Source organism: Ambystoma mexicanum, chromosome 9 (genome assembly GCF_040938575.1).
Source record: "Ambystoma mexicanum isolate Mex_15411 chromosome 9, UKY_AmexF1_1, whole genome shotgun sequence".
Classification (NCBI taxonomy): domain Eukaryota; kingdom Metazoa; phylum Chordata; class Amphibia; order Caudata; family Ambystomatidae; genus Ambystoma; species Ambystoma mexicanum.
In genome coordinates this window covers 57,569,196-57,586,983 of record NC_090931.1, presented here as the reverse complement: position 1 = coordinate 57,586,983, position 17,788 = coordinate 57,569,196, and the positions used below count along the sequence as shown (strand labels likewise).

At 46.9% G+C, this 17,788-nt stretch overlaps 1 protein-coding gene across 1 annotated transcript in view; it reads left to right on the top strand.

Annotated features, from left to right (window-relative positions):
- ST14 (ST14 transmembrane serine protease matriptase) overlaps window positions 1–17,171 on the top strand; it is a 182,332-nt gene extending 165,161 nt beyond the window's left edge. The window contains exons 15-19 of the mRNA XM_069614136.1: window positions 3,378–3,500; window positions 6,040–6,226; window positions 10,309–10,577; window positions 12,156–12,292; window positions 16,272–17,171. Coding sequence (XP_069470237.1) covers window positions 3,378–3,500; window positions 6,040–6,226; window positions 10,309–10,577; window positions 12,156–12,292; window positions 16,272–16,436 — 881 coding nt within the window. The 3' untranslated portion in view covers window positions 16,437–17,171. The remainder of the gene's footprint in view (window positions 1–3,377; window positions 3,501–6,039; window positions 6,227–10,308; window positions 10,578–12,155; window positions 12,293–16,271) is intronic.
- Window positions 17,172–17,788: the final 617 nt, after the last annotated feature.

Sequence of the window (17,788 nt, the reverse complement as noted above, 5' to 3'; positions counted from 1 at the left end):
CTGCTGCATGCAATCATGAAATGGTGGACCTTGTTTTCACACTAGAAGAACTAGGGATGGCAATCGCTCACTCTAAGAACCTCTTGGAGGGTGAGCATTAAGCATTCATTCAGGGCCCTCTTAAGCACTTTTGGGGCCCTGGGCACAGACATCTTTGGGGGCCCCCCTCCACCAAACCAAAGGAACTAAGTGATCAAGAAAATCTGCCCCGCCCCCCTGCCGCCATCCCAACCGATAGGTTGATATGCTGCCTCACAGCATTACAAATAAGGATGTTTACTCCTTTTATGTCCCATTACCCTCTTCATCCTTGCTCGAATAAGAATGATAAACAAGTACCATTTGAAGGCCAAAATTATCAGTCTACGAAGAGGTTACTTCTGTTCTAGCATGGATTCAGGAGATGTTTTATCAATAGAATCCAGGAAGGAATATTAATGCAGGACTATATGTAAAAGGTACACATAACCCAGAATAGGTACACATAACCCAGAATAGACCGAGTACTCACATTAGCTGCCTCAAAGAATTCAAACGTGCTCAAGCATGGATAGAGGAGACCAAGTGGAAGGAAGGAGAAAGCTACACATACCATAGCATGGATAGTCGATGTAGATTAGAAGCTACCAGGAAGGTGTCTGTATTCAGACAGACTGAGATTAGAAGTGGGACATGGTTTTCAAATAGTGTTGCCATTAGAGATCAAAGGAACAAGTGCCTGTGGAGTGCAATCTATCAATGCTCACTAGTATAGTGAAAGCAACACTGTATCCAGTGAAACCATAAGTGAGGCTTTTTTGAAGTTCATACCCTGAGAAGGATATCATTCTGAAGGGCTGACAATTTTGAAAGGTTTAGGGACTGGCAATTTCGGGAGGCTAGGCAATACAAGATTACATTAGATGCCCAGCATTACACACACTGGTTAAGGGGTGAAGCTGGGATTTGTGCCAACTCTGCAATTTCTGCATTTAAACACTTTCATTACCAGTTCTTACCATGAACTAAAATAATCTAATTTTATAAAACTGACTTGAAAAGTACTCCAATCACATTACCAAACATGATTTTTTTAAAAAAACAAAATCTTATACAAGGGTGTTACACAGAATGATTCTAGCTTCATTCTCTCCATCATCAAGAGAAGTATATAAGTGCCAGCATACCAATCGATGTGATTTAACAAATTTAATCTGGGTCGGTCTTTTGTATTTTAAAGCTTTACATAGTTCTAAAACAGTGGCTTGTGAAATTGTCATTTATAAACGTGCAGAAAAACCTTTAACTTTTACAAATATGCAAAGCATTTTTTGTGTCAAACGAGCAGACTTTAAAATATGCTTGCCTGAGTCCTGCACCATCTGGTCCGCTCCCTTCTATCTACCATCCCTTCCACTCATATAGCCTACATAAGAAAGATCATGTAATGGGCTAAACGATGTCACCAGCATGCGAGGAGACAAACTTCACAGAAGGCAGTACAGTAATGTACGAGATATTAGATTATTTGACCAGGATCACTGCATTGTCTGCTGGCAAAGCCAGGATACAAGCATGAATGCTTTGGTTCTAAATTTGGATACTTATTCATCTCTTGGACTAACAGTTTATGCTCATCATTGGAGATGATTGCCTAGGTTTCACAACACCCCATCTGAACAAACCAATTTCTAGACCTTAACCATAAGGATGCTATATTCGGTTTTATAGCAACCCCTATCTGGTGCAGGTACATTGCTGATAATGGCACCTGTTGTGCTGCAAGACCAAGAACATACGCAAGCAGGTTTATATGCTTCAGACCTAGAAATGTGCTATTCTAATCTTGCATAGGCACACACATCTCTGCAATGAATGCTTAACACACTGAGCTAACTTCTGAACCATTGTGGCACTCAATTTACCAATATGCATTTCAAATTTGACTATTGCACATGATCAACATAATTCTCTCTGGAAGGAAAGAATTCTACAGGAGTTGTGCGCAAGGAACACACAACTATACACACAAACGGTGACCACAGAAAGCATTACATGATGAATTGATCGAGGCAGAATGTACTTGCTAAAACGGACAGGCAATAGGTTTAGAGCCTCAGCACCATACCATAAAATATCCAGATGTGTGCTATTTAAGTCTGGTGAACAAAGGAATCTTACTTCTTTATATCAGGCAGCCTTGTGGGCCCCCCTCAGAGGAGGGGGGCCCTGGGCAAGTGCCCCTTTTGCCCTCCCATAAAAACGTCTCTGCATTCATCCAGCATTTAGATCGCCTGTGGTACGCAGCGCTGCTCCCTGTGCATAGTTAGAACCCAGGATGTAGACATTGTTTGTACAGCTAACCCATTTCTCCCCTTGTACGCCGCTCCTTATCGGAAGGCAGTCTCACTCCACACACCCTGCACACACATACAACACAAACACTATTCCACAACACCTCTGCCATAAGAATGAAGCTACTTTTTTAACAGCATAAATTCGAACTGCAGCTTCCCACATAACTCTCTATCTCCTTAAACACAATTCCCCCTTTAGCTCCTAGTATTCACCCGCTGCGCCCATACACACCATTTAGACATGGGTGAATACCAAGGCATTGGCCACCCGCGCATAACTTAAGTGCCCAAAATGAATCTGGTTCCCCCTGAGGGTGTTCAACCAAAAGCATGTTGGGACCATAATTATGGCGAAAGGCACTATAACAAATGACAAAATGAAGGAATTAATGAAGGCTTTCAGTGCTGCAATATTGCGCATTTAAAAAAATCCTCATCACACAACAAAGTGTGTTTTTGATATGGTTGTTACCAATGTTTCCTTTACAAACCACAAGGGTACTCTTTTTATCAAGCGCCAAGAGGCCACGAAATGGCAAATGTAGCGCTGTGTAGGATGCATTAACATGACATTTTCCAGTGCCGCACACATCTACATTCTTTGAATTTAACTTCAATATGTAATAGCCGAGGATTCCCAATATTGGTATACTGATCTCCCCTCGAGGGTAAACATGTTTATGGGCCCCCCGATATGCCAGAACTACTTGCATTTTCTATTCAACACAATCACACTTCACCATCTTCAACAACCTTGCACTCCCCCCCTCCCCCCCCCCAACAAAAATCCTCTGGGTCCCCTTCGAGGTGGGAGGGGGGGCAACCCCACAAAATTAAGACCAGTGACATAGACGGATTTATTTTCCTCTGACCCAACACTGTGGGTGATGATTTCTGCAGTGTACCTTGGTGATAGGTTGGTACCTCTGCATTGCCAGGGAGATGCTATTTGGTGTATAGCCCAGGCATAGACTATCGTGAACCTGAATATCGCACAGTAATCTGACCTTTAACCGCCGTCTTTCTTCTCTTCCGCCACAGTGGTTCCCGTCAACTGTTTGAGTTACACTTACAAGTGCAGCAACAACCAGTGCATCAACAAGCTGAACCCGGAATGCGATGGGGAACCGGACTGTACGGACGGGTCAGATGAAGCCAGCTGCTGTAAGTGTGTGTGTGTGTGTGTGTGTGTGTGCGTGTGCGTATTCCACTATAACCTCATGGGTTTGTAGCGGCAGATGCAGCTGTTGTGCTTGCCGTAACAGGGGTAAGCAACCTGTTGCTCCCCATATGATCTGGACTACGACTCCCATGATCCCGCTAAGCGAAACAACTCGTATGATTCCGAACTTGCAGCCCTTAAACAAAAGTGCAGAGCAGCGGAACGTAAGTGGCAAACCTCCGGTTCACCCTCCAACAAACTGGCCTGCCGCCTGCTCCAAAGGCAATACAGACTCTCCATCCATGCCAAGAAAAGAGCCCACGTTCAGGCACGGTTTCTGGTGCATCTAATAACACAGCTGAACTTTGCAAAATCTGCATGGAACTAGCCAACCCATTTGCAGCTCTCCTCGTCCCCTTCTCCTTCCTAGGCCCTCTGCAACCCACTGGTCACACGATTTGCCACCAAAACTCAGAGCATCCTGAACACCCTCGTTTTTCACCCTTCTGCCTTCTCCTTCACCCCTGTCACACCTGAAGACGTTACCAGAGTTGTCTGCTTTATGAAGGCTTCTTCCAAACCGGTTCCCCCCTGCTTGACCAGAACTATCAAGGACAACCTTGGCTCTCTTGCTCTCGCCGATTTCTGCAACCACTCTTTCGCCACTGGTTCCTTCCCCTCCTCCCACAAGCACTCCCTTGTGCGCCCGCTCCTGAAAAACCCTTTAGCAGGCCTTACCTGTCCATCCAACAACTGCCCTATTTCAATCACCCATTTCCTGGGGAAACTGCTGGAGAAGCTGGCCTTGCCCCAGTTCACCTCTCACACTGAACTTGTTGGTGGTCTCCACGATCATCGATCTGAATTCTGAGCATCCAGAGGCACGGAAACTGCTCTTCTGAACACCCATTAAGAACTGCCTGCATCCCTGGACTCCAACTCCCAGCTGTCCTGATTCTACTTGATCTCTCTTCTCCCTTTGACACAGTCAACCATTCCATCCTCCTACAAAGGCTCCACGAGACCCTTGGTATCTCGGATCGGGCAATGGAATGGCTGACCTCTTTCCTAACTGACCGCTCTTCCCAAGTCATCTTGGGCACCTTCTCCTCTTCTACTTCCTTCTCCACCTGTGGTGTCCCCCAGGGATCTCTCCTCTCCCCCTGGCTCTTTCTCACCTGACACTCCTCTCCTCCTTCTCCCCAACTTCCAGTGTTATGCAGATGACACTGCACTCTTTTTCAGACTTCCTGCTAACTCACTCTCACCTTCCTTTATCACTGACTGCATTTCTGCCATCCAGACCTGGTGCACTTCCGACGGTCTCTGCCTCAATACCAGCAAAACTGAGAACCTTCTGATTGGGACCCCTACTCCATCCTTCCCTCTGGCCTAGCACCTTGGGCTCTCCCCTGCTCCTTCTTCTGAAGCCACAAACCTTGGAGTCATCTTTGACTCCTCTCTCCTTCCTCCCTCACACTCGGGACATTGCCAAGAAGTCCCATTTTCAACTCGTCCTTCTCAAATGAATTCTCACTTCCCCCCCAGAAGCTCAATGTTACACGAGCCCCGGTTCTCTCTAGGCTTGACTATTGCAACAGCCTCATCCTCAATCTACCTTCTTCCACTCTGAGACCCCTTCAGCTAATGCACAATAGAGCAGAAAGACTTATCCTTGGCCTTAAGCCCAGGGACCACATCTCTCCTGCCCGAAAAAGTCTCCACTGGCTCCCAATTGCTGCACGGATTAAATTCAAATCCCTCTGCATCATCCAGACGGCTGTCTGGTGCCGGGGACCACACTATCTGCAACTCTCTTACTAAATACTCTCCTTCTAGACCTCGGAGTTCCTCTGGCACCAACTCCTTGTGTGTAAAGCTTTTTGCTAAATGGAGCAGGAGGTCGTTCACTTTCCTCGGCTGGATCCCTCCTATGGAGCAGCCTCGCCTTCCCCCTCGCTCTACGTATTGAGCAGGACCTTCTTAAGTTCCGGAAGCACCTCAAGACTTTCATCTTTTCCTCCTCCTTCCCATCTTCCCTCCTCTGCTAATCTCACAGTTGCTGTGATCGGTTTCTTGCATCCTTATGCATCATGTGGGACCCTGACTGCTCACACCCAATCTCCCCAGCTTCTTTCTTCCTTCAGCACTTGCCTCGGCACACCCTCTGCATGGGAGACTTGCACTTTTCCTCCCAACGCGGTTCCTGGCCGCATAGCACCCTCGAGCACGGACACCCCAGCACCTACCCCACTGCCCTCTTCTTTACTGCACTTGCACATTCTGAATACACACAAGGCATAGTAGGATCGGCCGCCCCTTACCCCACTGTATTTTTTTGTATATTTTAATTGTTCTTCAATTCCATGTTCCCTCCCTGTTGCCCTGTGGGCGCTTTGAAACAGAATGTATTTGCTGTATAATCACCTAACAAGCAAACAATAAATTGTTGGGCGGGTGGATGGGTGTTGTTAGCCATTTCAAACACGTTCCGGTCATACGTTCTTTCAGCGACTAATATTTCCATCCTCTTCCCAACAGCATGCGGCATGCGCCCTTTCAGCAGGAAAACTCGCATTGTGGGAGGGACCAATGCGGATGTGGGAGAATGGCCATGGCAGGTCAGCCTGCACACAAAAGCGGAGGGCCACACCTGTGGGGCCTCTGTGGTTTCTGAAACGTGGCTTGTGTCGGCAGCGCACTGTTTTCAAAATGATGGCCCACGAAGGTTAGTCTCTATGTAACTTGTATATGTGAGATATGGACGTTTGCAGCACAGCTACAGAGAACGTGATCTCTAGAAAGGATCCTCGGGGCTGTCACAACCAGCATTGGAACAATTGTTTGCTTTTGTGTTTCCTTTTTACATTTATTTTATATTGTGTTTGAGTACGTTTTGCTGCAAGGAAACTGTGTGCACTCTTGTGGGTCCTTCGTGCTAAACCCGTTTCTGTGGTGATCAGGCTGTGGTCCTGATATCGAACCCTCTGCCCCTTTAAATGTTCGTGCAGATTTACTGTGGTTTTGATGTGTTTAAAGGGGGGGAAAGCTTGTTATGTGTGCTTACATGTGTGGCTCCCAAGTCATAGATTCCAGTTGCTGCAGCAGAACACGGACCATTTTGCTAACTTATGATAGTGGAAATCCTGCCCCTCTCTCCTCTTCCTCTCTCGGCCTGACTTTCCTCCTCCTTTCTCCCTTTTCCCTGTGTTCTCTCCTGACGATGTTTTTAGACAAGTCCAATCTAAGAAAGTCTCGTCCAAGCAGGTGCTCCCCTGCTCCTCCAGAACCACCAAGGACCACATCGAAACCTTCGCTCCAGTTTTGGCGGATTTCTGTAATCGCTCTTTCACTACTGGAACGTTCCCCTTCCCCAGAAAGCACTCCCTTGTGCACCCACTCCTTAAGAAGCTCTCAGCCGATCCTTCCTTTCCGGGAAAAACTATCTCCCGATCTCCATCACTCCTTTCCTGGACAAAATCCTGTAAAATCTGGCCATCTCCCAGCTCAATCTCCATACTGAATCGGTTGGTTGTCTCAATGACCACCAGTTTGGCTTTAGAGCAACCAGAAGCACGGAATCTGCTCTCCTGAACACCCATGTAGACCTGCTCTAAATCCTGACGCTAGCCTTACTTCTGTCTTCATCCTCCTTGATCTATCATTTGCTTTCGACACAGTCCACCAAGCCATCCTGATCAATCGTCTTCATGACAACCTGGGCATCATGGGTCAGGCCCTAGCCTGGTTGACCTCCTTCCTCTCCAATCGACCCTGCCAGTTCCAAATGGGGTCCTTTTTCTCTACCACCTCTCTCCACATGTGGTGTGCCCCAGGGTTCCAACCTCTCACCCTGGCTCTTCAACCTTTACTTGGCACCTCTTGGCCACCTCATCTCTACTTTCTCTCCTACCTTTCAGTGTTATGCGTATGACTCGGTTCTCCTTCAGGCTCTCCTCAGCCGCCTCTCCCACTCATTTCTGACGGTCTATCCACAATTCAGGAAGGGTGTGCCTCCAAAGATGTCTTCCTTAATGCAAGTAAGACTGAGATCCTTCTGGTTGAGACCCCTGCTCTCGATTTCCCTCTTTCACTCTAGCTGCCCTCCCTGGGCCCTCGACCTGCCCCAGCCTGCGAGGCAAAAAACCTTTGTGTCCTCTTCGACTCCACCCTCTCCTTCTCTCCTCACATCAGACATCTCTGAAGTCTCACTACTAGCTGCTCCTCCTCAGAGGTATTCTTCCTTTTCTCACTTTCCCCCCAGAAGCTCACTGGCTCCAGAGCCTGGGTTCTCTCTGGGCTGGACTACTGCAACAGCCTCTTTCTAAATCTCTGTGTCTCTACTCTTTGCCCTTTGCAATTAATCCAGAACAGGACTGAGGGACTTGTCCTTGGTCTCAAGCCCAGGGATCGTATCTCTCCAACACTGAAATCTCTCCACTGGCTCCCGGTGGCTGCAAGGATCAAGTTTAAGACCCTTTGCATCGTCCACAAGGCTTTCTGGGGCCGCAGACCACACTTCATCCACCTTTGTTTTCCTAAGCATCTTCCTTCTCGAGCCCTCCACTCATCCACCTTCAACTCTCTGAGGGTCAGACGCTTCTCCAGGCAAAGAGTTGGGGGTAGATCTCGAGCAGGACCACCTAAGGTCCCGGAAGCAACTCAAGGCCTTCCTTTTCACGGCTTTCTCTCTCTCTCTCCCCTGCTTATGTACCGGTCTGCTGTGCTAACTAGTTACCTGGCTACCCTCTGAAACCTTAACTGGGGCCAGGCTCCTACATGACCAGTAGCCCCCCACCCCCGCACTGCATCTGGGCCTCCCACACACTTGGGGACTGTATCTGCAACCCTCGAGTCCCCTACCTCCTTGCGCTTACTCGAACTTGCCTATGGCACCCTTCCCTCTCCATCCCCTGGCACTTCTCCTCTCCCATCCACCCAAACTTGCACAGTCTGAATGACAGAAGGCCTAGTAAGATCATTTTTGTCCTCCCTTTGTCTCCCCTTCCTTGTCTTGACGTGCCTAGAAACAATTGTGTACCGGCGCGTTATAAATGACTTATCATATCAAAACAGAAACAGTTGTTCTGCCCATTTAGTGTTTCCACCTGTTTTACAAATTTCTGTTTGCAAAATACACCCAGACTATTGTGCATTTTGGGGATAAGGACCACATTTACCAGATGCCATGCAGACAGATGCATTTTACTGGCTGCAGTTTTTCCCCATGCAGTGGCCCGCTGCAGCACATGCTCTAATCAAGATGACACCACATCACTGATGTCCATGCTGTAAACTGAACCTTTAGACACCACATCACTGATGCACATCACTGATGTCCATGCTGTAAGCTGAACCTTTAAACGCCACATAACTGATGTCCATGCTGTAAGCTGAACTTTTAGATACCACCTCACTGATGTCCATGCTGTAAGCTGAACTTTTAGATACCACATCACTGATGTCCATGCTGTAAGCTGAACTTTTAGACACCACATCACTCACACCACAGATGTCCATGCTGTAAGCTGAACTTTTAGAGACCACATCACTGATGTCCATGCTGTAAGCTGAACTTTTAGACCCCACATCATTCACACCACATCACTGATGTCCATGTTGTAAGCTGAACTTTTAGACACCACATCACTGATGTCCATGCTGTAAGCTGAACTATTAGTTAAAAGCAAAGGGATTGAGTGAATTACATTTTGTAGGTGTAACGGCTCACAAAGACGTTTTAAACATCCCTGATACCAGTCTGCGGCTGGTCAGCACCTGATAGAGGTTGTTCTGTAGTGGCCAAAGTTCCATTTTAAAGGGCCCTAACCTTTGATTCTGATGTGCTGCTGAGATTTGCTTGTCATGGTTTCCACTAAAATGTGTTGTTCAGAGGATTTGATTGCCCACAGCTGCTGCTTGTGCCTTGAATCTAAAATTTTTAGGCCACAATTCTAGAGCACCAAGTGGAGGCGGCAGGCAGAGTCCTACCTCCGCCACGTAGGTTCCTAGGTAGCCACTGTCCTATAGCCTTTGAAAATAGTCATGGCTACACCGGCCAGACACAGTGTGCAACGCAACTCCTACTCGGTGGTCGAAGTGTACGAAAAGAAGTTGTGGAAATGTGTTCCCTGCTGGTCTGCCCCCGCTCCCCACAAACCCCATCGCCACGCACCATACAAACCCCCAAACAAACGCACCTGATGTTTAAGAGAATGTTCAGTGCCTTTGCAAGTTTCAACTTCTTCCTGCACTTTTATTTTAAAACGAAACCATTCCGGAACGATTTCTTTTTAAAATAAAGGTAAAGGACCAGTAACACTTTAAAAAATAAAATAAAATAAAAAATGCAGGGGAGCACCGCTCCCGCCCACTTCGACCACTGCTCCTACTGCACCCATGCATGGACTCCTCACTGCAGAGAACTTTTGTCGCCACTGTACATCCACTCATTGGAGGCAGGAGCACAGTATGCCGCGGCATGGTCCGGGACTCTGCGGATCATCGTGCACACATCTTGATGTCCTCGTTTATAAGACGCACAACTCTCCAACCCCCATAAAACGCACAATAGACTAGGGTCTACTGGACTAATGGAAATGCTGCAGCAATGGCGGATGTACGCGTCGCATCTACCAGTAACATGGAGCAAGTCTATATAACGGGGCGCATGCTTGAGAAGGAGCCCCCCATGAGGGCAGCAATGATTGACTCGCCTACATAATGGGGTGTTGAACCCAATGCATGCTTGAGAAGAAGCCTGCCATGAAGGCAGCGATGATTGACCCGCTGTTTGAATTCTCCCCCTAGATACTCCGACCCTTCCTTGTGGACCGCCTACCTTGGGCTGCACGACCAGGCACAGCGCAGCAGCAGCGAGGTGAGGAAGATCAAGCGCATTATTGCACACCGGTCCTTCAACGATTACACCTATGACCACGACATTGCGGTTCTGGAGCTGGAGAGCCCTGTCCAGTACACCAACGTCATCCAGCCCATCTGCTTGCCGGACCCCACGCACTACTTCCCAGTAGGGAAGTCTTTCTGGGTGACTGGATGGGGGGCCCTGAAGGAAGGAGGTGAGCTGGGAACTCGGTCTTTGCTGAGTCACGTGATGATGAATGAACTTGCAAGGTCGAAATGCCACAATATTCAAAACACACTGTGGTTGAAAACTCTCGTGAGTCCGAGTGACAACTGTACTCCCTGCTGTTTCAATCTGGTTCCAAACATTTGTTGTATTTTAAAATATGAGTACAGTGTTTTGCTGTGATGGATTCTGATTTGTAGCATATAATTCATGTAAATAAATAATGTATTTTGATAATAGATATGCAGGGCCCAATTTGCAAACTGTTTTCATGCGCGTGCTAGTAGGTTGCACACCAAACGTTTGATGCTGTGTGCATCCCTCGGCATGCAAAGTGCTAGAATGCCAAAGCTGCTGGCGTTATTGGACCCTGTGAGTGTGTGCCTCTGGGTATTAGCATAATTGTCCCGGGAGGATAGCTTAACGGCCACGTGCGCGTCTTGGAAGCAAGACGACACGAAGCAACACAGGTTCGATCCCCGGGTCCGCACTTCGAAACCTCTGGGTGTTTAAGCGCGTTCTAAATAAACAATTATACAACAATTCCTGTAACAGCGCCTCGATGCCCGCGGGCTGTGTGAGCGCTTGAAAAATGCAAAATAAATAATTGACCTAAAAACATTTGACCTAAACATTTGGTCGAATTTATTTGACCTTTTTTTTGGGTCAAATTTAATTAAATATATATATGGGGGTGGCTAAGGGTATAGATTAGGTTGAGGCGAAGTGGGGGAGGAGGTTGCAGCCCCCCCTGGCCTGCATTTTAGACCGAAAAAAAAAATATAAAATTTGACCAAATGTGATTAGTTCAAATGTTTTAGGTCAAATAGACCCAAACCTGCCCCTGATTGGGCATGGGGAAGAACATGGAGGTCATGCAGCCGAAGGGCACACCATCCCAAGACTCCCCAGTGTGGGCATCAGGCTGGCTGCTACGAAAATGCACCCAGATTTGAAAAAATGTAATCGGAGTCCGAAAATGCATGAACGAAGCGAGAGTTAGGATGGGGATTACAATGGCAGCTACTGTCTACACCTAAATCGTGACAGATAGCCAGACAACCAGTTCCATCCTGTTCCTGCAGGACGGCTCTGGTGTGCACGAGACCTGTGTACACTCAGTAAATGCTACAGATTTAGAAGCTTCTATCGAGACTCGGGACTTGCAAATAACAGTATCTCTAAATGAGGTCACAAAGCACATCAAATCAAATACCATTTTGTTGCTTAACTTTCTGTACTTTGATTTCCAACTGGGGAACTGTAACATCTGCTATCCACGCGAAACCGATCGGCAAGTCGTTTTCGGTCTAATGTTGTAGGGGGCAGCCGGTCCAGTCCTTATGAGCACCCTACTCATCGTGATGGTTTGCTGATCAAACAGTGGCATGTGAAAAATCAAAAAACGACCAACCCTTAAATGTATTGGAAAAGCACTCCACACATCTCTTCTTTAATGTTTGAATATTTTGGGGGGCTGTAACCAATCCTAGCTAGTCTGTTGCTTGCAGGCTGGTGGTTCCCCTCAAGCAGGTGGTCATTTCTTTTTGCCTTCTCTTCATCACAGGAAGTGGAGCTGTTGTCCTGCAGAAGGCTGAGATTCGCTTAATAAACCAAACTGAGTGCAACAGAGTCATGGACAACCAGTTGACGGCCCGGATGATGTGCGCTGGGTTCCTGTCTGGCGGGATTGATGCTTGCCAGGTAAGAAATATAAGATTTCTCTCTTTTGAAGAAGATTGTCTGCCTTTTCAAGTGTTTTTAGAATAGTTTCTCAGCGGTCAAGCCAATACAATTTCTGTCTTTAAAATTTTTTACAGGTAATTTGCGCTTCATTTCTGCACTTTTGTTCTGCATGCACAAGGCTACCGTGCAGGCTTGGATGTGAGATTGGCATGTGGCAATTAGCTACACCTATTCCATTAGGGAATGTAAAGTATTTGTTTCATAACATAAGGTAATAGTTTTTGCCACTTTTCGAGCTAGCCATGGGTTTACAGGCAGCATGACTCTATCTGGGTTAAATTACTCTAGTGTGGCACTGATTCTAGCATGCCGTGCTTGCTAGGTTGTGTCATCAGACGTAGGACCTGGAAACTTTTTTTTTAAATTGAATATTTTGTTTGATTCCATATAATCACCCAAGTGCCTCTAGAATCCCTAATCCTGAGAGGAAACCTGTAATAGCCCTTCCGTTGACTCCATGCTGGATCCAGAAGACTGGTTCTGTTGCATCGGTTGAAGGAATGCCTGGATCAGACTTTATACATCTACAGAGTTCGGATCCGCGTGAGAAGAGCGTCCACGGTCTGCCATTCACCAATCCACCTTGGGACTGCAAGAACTTTAATGCTCTTGGCCAATATGATAATCGCCAATGGCTGCAGGGGCACCGAGTACGCAGGAGGTGTTCTGGGCTCGGGCACGCCTGGGGAAAAGCAATCTCCACTAATTGTCCCCATACCTTCAATGGAACTTTCCTAAAATATTGCCACTGGCCACCCTCCCGGAAATTCACAAGTTGGCTCCCCTGAACGGCTATACATCTGGACGGTAAAATGACTCGCTCAGGTTGACTCCTGTTGAGTACCAGCTTCTAAAGGCTGTTTTTTCTGGTCTCTGAGGTTTTCAAGAGGAAGATTTTCAAAGCTGTGCTGGGGTCATTTATTTTTTTGGGTTCAGATTGCTTCTCTTGCCTCTTCCAAGAGCGCAGAAAAACCAGAGGTGGCTGGCTCCTGTATCACCTGAGAATGTGATGAGTTTAATCGATGGCACCACACTTGGTAATTGCAGAATATTGGGGAATTAGAGATCCATGATTTAAATAGTAAATGCCTGGTCAGGGCGATTGTGTTTTTTTCTACTGCTCCTGGGAACTCTGAATGTGCACTCCTTAAGCCCACAGTGGTGTGCCTCTCCAGAGGCATTGCTGCCTGTCCCCGCCCACATGTGCAGAACATGGCAGCGTGGCCCATGAGACCATACAATCCAACCGCCTCCACATTGACGACAAAAGCGGGAACCTAGTTGCAGTAAGTAGGACTTCCTTTTGGAATTTCTGCTTCCTGTGGGATAACCACATGGGATCATCAAGAGGTAATTATGATCTGTTTTGCATTTCAAAACCCCTGCATCCCTTTTACACGTGGATGAACGCCTCTGTGTAATACCATGCATTACTTCTTGCCGGGTAAGCAGCTGATCATGCAAAAAACACATCCTCTAGAGGAAAGGTAGCTACAGGGCCTTGATTGATAACCTACCACTCCAGGATACCTTCTAAGTAGCTGCTTGCCACTCATCATATGTTGAACACTGCTGTCTTGACTGATAATGCTGGTCGTACCGTCAGACCATACACTCGTTCCCCGCACCCCTGTATCCACACTCCCCATCTGGGAGGCTCCTGGGGCCCATGGTGCCCTCTGTTGCCAGCAACCCCCAGAGCCCATAGACTCCTCTCCAGTGTCCTCCCAAGGATGTATCCAATAAGCCTTCTCTGCTGAGGTCTTGTAACGCTGACCCCAATTGCTGAAATCCTACTCCTGAACCCATGGACGATGAAAGAACTGAACATATCGACGGTTGCCTAACACAACTCCGAATCCCTGACAACTACTTCCTGAACCGCCACCTCAGACACATGGCTGAGTTGGCGAATCTTGCATAAACTGAACTCCCAGGGGTCTGCTAGTCCCATCTGAACTGTTGCTGAAGGCTTCAGGGGTCCCTAAAGAACCTCAACTCTGAGCCACCGCATTTCACACCTCAGCTGCACTGGGCCTGTATCATGGGTTCTGATATTTCTTTCCTTTCGGAGCCGCTGCTGAGGGCGGGGGGCTTCTTCATCTGGGGCCCCTCTTTGGATACAAGGGTCTACATCCTTCAAATCTGATGAGAATGGGGGTGACACCTTTTCCACAAAGCAAACCGCTGTCTGCATGCCTTTGTTGCTTTGGCTTCCTTTTCCAACAAATTCCCCCAAAGCATTACTTCCCTCATAACAGTTCTCTCCATTATCTGAGCGATTAGGCTTTAGAGTCTGTACATCATGACTTGCTTACTGTGCACATTGATCTTACGCAGTTACAGTTCTGTGTATCGGCAATGATGTTTCCCTTGTACATGCAAGAATAATACTTTTCGAAGAATAGAATATATTCTTTGGAGAATTTTTTTTTGTATATTAGTGTTTGCTGTGCCTTCTGACCACCCTGACTGTTGTTTGTCGCTCCTTTAACTGGGGGCATGTTGCCTCTTTAAGGTCATGACTCGTGCTCATAAAAGGGGTCTGTGTAGGCATGTGGGGGCACTGCAGCAGACCCCCAGTAAGCAGCAACTCCTGTCCCTGTGCCGTCCTTGTATGACTGTCTGTCGTGTGACCACAGCCTGCGCGCCACCATACTGTTTACCTCCAGCGGGTTGGGCCTTTGCCAGTCTGCCTCTCTACCCCCTGGAGTGTCTGGAATGCTTGATGGAAATCCTGTAAACCAGGTCAGGTGTCTGTCTCTGGGTCCAGGAGGCAATACCCAGTGAACATCCTCCAACATATAGGATATGATGTTTTTAAATTAAAAATTATCTGAAGCTGGCATTAAATTGAAGGGATATTTGGGCTTCCGGTCATGTAACTCAAGGGATGCGATCTGATACCCTTAGAATCCATGCTCACTGCTAGCTAGGTTGTTTCCTTAAAGCCTTTTCTGCAAGAATATTCCACATCTACCCACTAGATGTCAGGATAACACAAAGCATGTGTGCTTCTGATGAGCCACAAGCTGCAAAAATACTGTTAAAGGTAAGTAACGTTTCCCTTTCCAGCGCCTTACAAATGGATGTTGAAATTTGGGTAGTCACTGGGTCATGCATCAGGGAGCGCAATGTAATCTCAGTGGGCCATGGTCTTGTCGCTTCATAGGGTTATTTACTTTAAGCAGGACAAACAAATGTAATACACATTTGAAATGTGAGTCCCTTCTCTGTTTAAAACAATTAGGTAATCTATATTTTAATTTCATCTTAATCTATTTAAACACATTTATGCCACATAAAGGGCCACCCCATTAGATAACTATCTTCATGAGTTCATCTCTTTTCCTAGCTTAGTCATCATTGGAAGTTAACATTTAATTTTGCTTGCTGCGTAGGTGAGGGCATCATTTGCATCAAATAAGCCTATTTTTTTAAAGGGAGCATATAGGTGGTCACGTTTATGCATATGTGGAAAGCATAATTATGGGGCAGGTGTAGCCTGCAGAGTGGGTTGCAGGAATGGTAACTCTATTTTCACGCCACAGTCAATCATTTCTGGTAAGTCCCAGTTGAATCGCAGCAATAGGAATAAATGGAGGTTGAGGTCAACTTACTATACTGGATAGTTGAGCCAAATGGTTGGTCATCTTCTCCAATGGCAAAAGCAAGCTATAGAAACATGAATTCCCAGAAGTCAAGTTTTCACCACAGCATATGCACACGTCAACTTCTGGACTTCATTGAGACTAGATCTGTCTGGCTGCTTGAATGCCTTTCATGTTACCCGGTGAACTGCACGTCTTTTCACAAACCATGTGCCGCAAGGAAACGTTTCCTGTTTTAGCCAACCTACCGTGTAGTAAAGGCAATACAAACATTCTCTTTATCCATTCGCTTTGTTTCCTAACTGGTGTTTTTTTTTGTCTTGCAGGGAGATTCTGGCGGTCCTCTATCAAGTGTTGACCTAAACAGCAGCAAAATGTACCTGGCAGGAGTAGTTAGCTGGGGAGATGGCTGTGCCCGCAGGAACAAGCCGGGCATATACACACGGGTCACCATGCTAAGGGACTGGATCAAACAGCACACTGGGCTGTAGCCTGGCAGCTATTGGGATGTCTAACTTTCATGCCCTATGGCTTTGCATGCTGTTTTTACCCAGCCTTTAAAACAGACACTTTTTTCCTTACCTTTTTTTAAGATTGTGCCTTCTAATTGGGAAGGATGCATATGGATTTAGTAGCAGTGCTTCGATGCTGGACAGTGGTATGCGCTGCCTCGATTTCAGCCAGTAGCGTCATTTCGCCAACACCCTCTTGCAATCTGATGTGCCCTTGTGCATTGAAAGTGCACCCTCCGAAACATATTTTGCTCAAGCAACCACATCTGTGCTCAGGAGTGAAGAGATGCTTCAAAAACACATGGGGCTTGCAATACTGTGGTATCGGCAAGCCGGTTCTGGTGTGCTCCAAAAACCAGAAGAGAAGGGAATCCCTGGTGCACACATCCTGCACATGTCACAACATGGCCAGAGAAAGACTTGCTCCAAAGAGGGCATTGGAAATGTGTGTCTTTGGTTGCTTTAGTGGACTAGTCACTAGGGCCAGTCTGGGATGTTGAATGGTACCTCATATCCGGTACCAGACAGCTGATATGTCTATTGTTTTTTAATGCAAGTTTGTTTTATTTGCTCCTATATTCTACACTCCTAAGGATGCACTGAAACACTCATTCCTTCAGATTTATGCTGGAATCTTTCAGGGATATTGAATCCTGTTTTTTTTGTTGTAATTTTATTTTGTTGCTCATGAATACAAGTCTTAATGTGCTCGGGTTTCTGCCCTATGTATTCATTGTTGACTATTTCAGCTGGTTCATTTAATGCATTGGAGAGCTGACCACCGAATGAAACTGGCAGGAGGGGAGTGGGTGGTAGAACAGCTGCCTCCAGGGCCGCCTTACACTACTGCACCAGTTCATTCAGTCGCCCCCACCCCCCAGATTCTGGCACTGGTTCATATTAACGGGAGCTGTTGTTGGCTACCGTTAAGATTGCCTCTGTAATAAGGTTTGGCGGTAACCGATTGTGGAATCAGGTGTGTGTGTCTGTCCATCAGGATCAATGTGTTGTCTGAAGCCTTGGTGTTGTGAGGTTGGGCCGAAGGGAGGATAGTTTTGCACTGCTGATGGGTAGGGGCGTATGTGGACAATGCCTGTTTCGAGTGCTCTTATTTATGGTTTGAAAGGCAGGATGCTGGCCAGTGGATTTTTACCTCTTTCAAAGACCACGCTGAGCCTTGCCCACCAAAGTTCCTGTCCGGTGGAAAAATGGCCAGTAGACCTCTGTATGACTGAACCGATCAATGGGGAGAATGAGAACGTGTGTTCCCCCTTCTAGCTGGCTTTTGAGTTGACATTCAAATGCTTGCACAAGGACTGGTCTCCATGTTT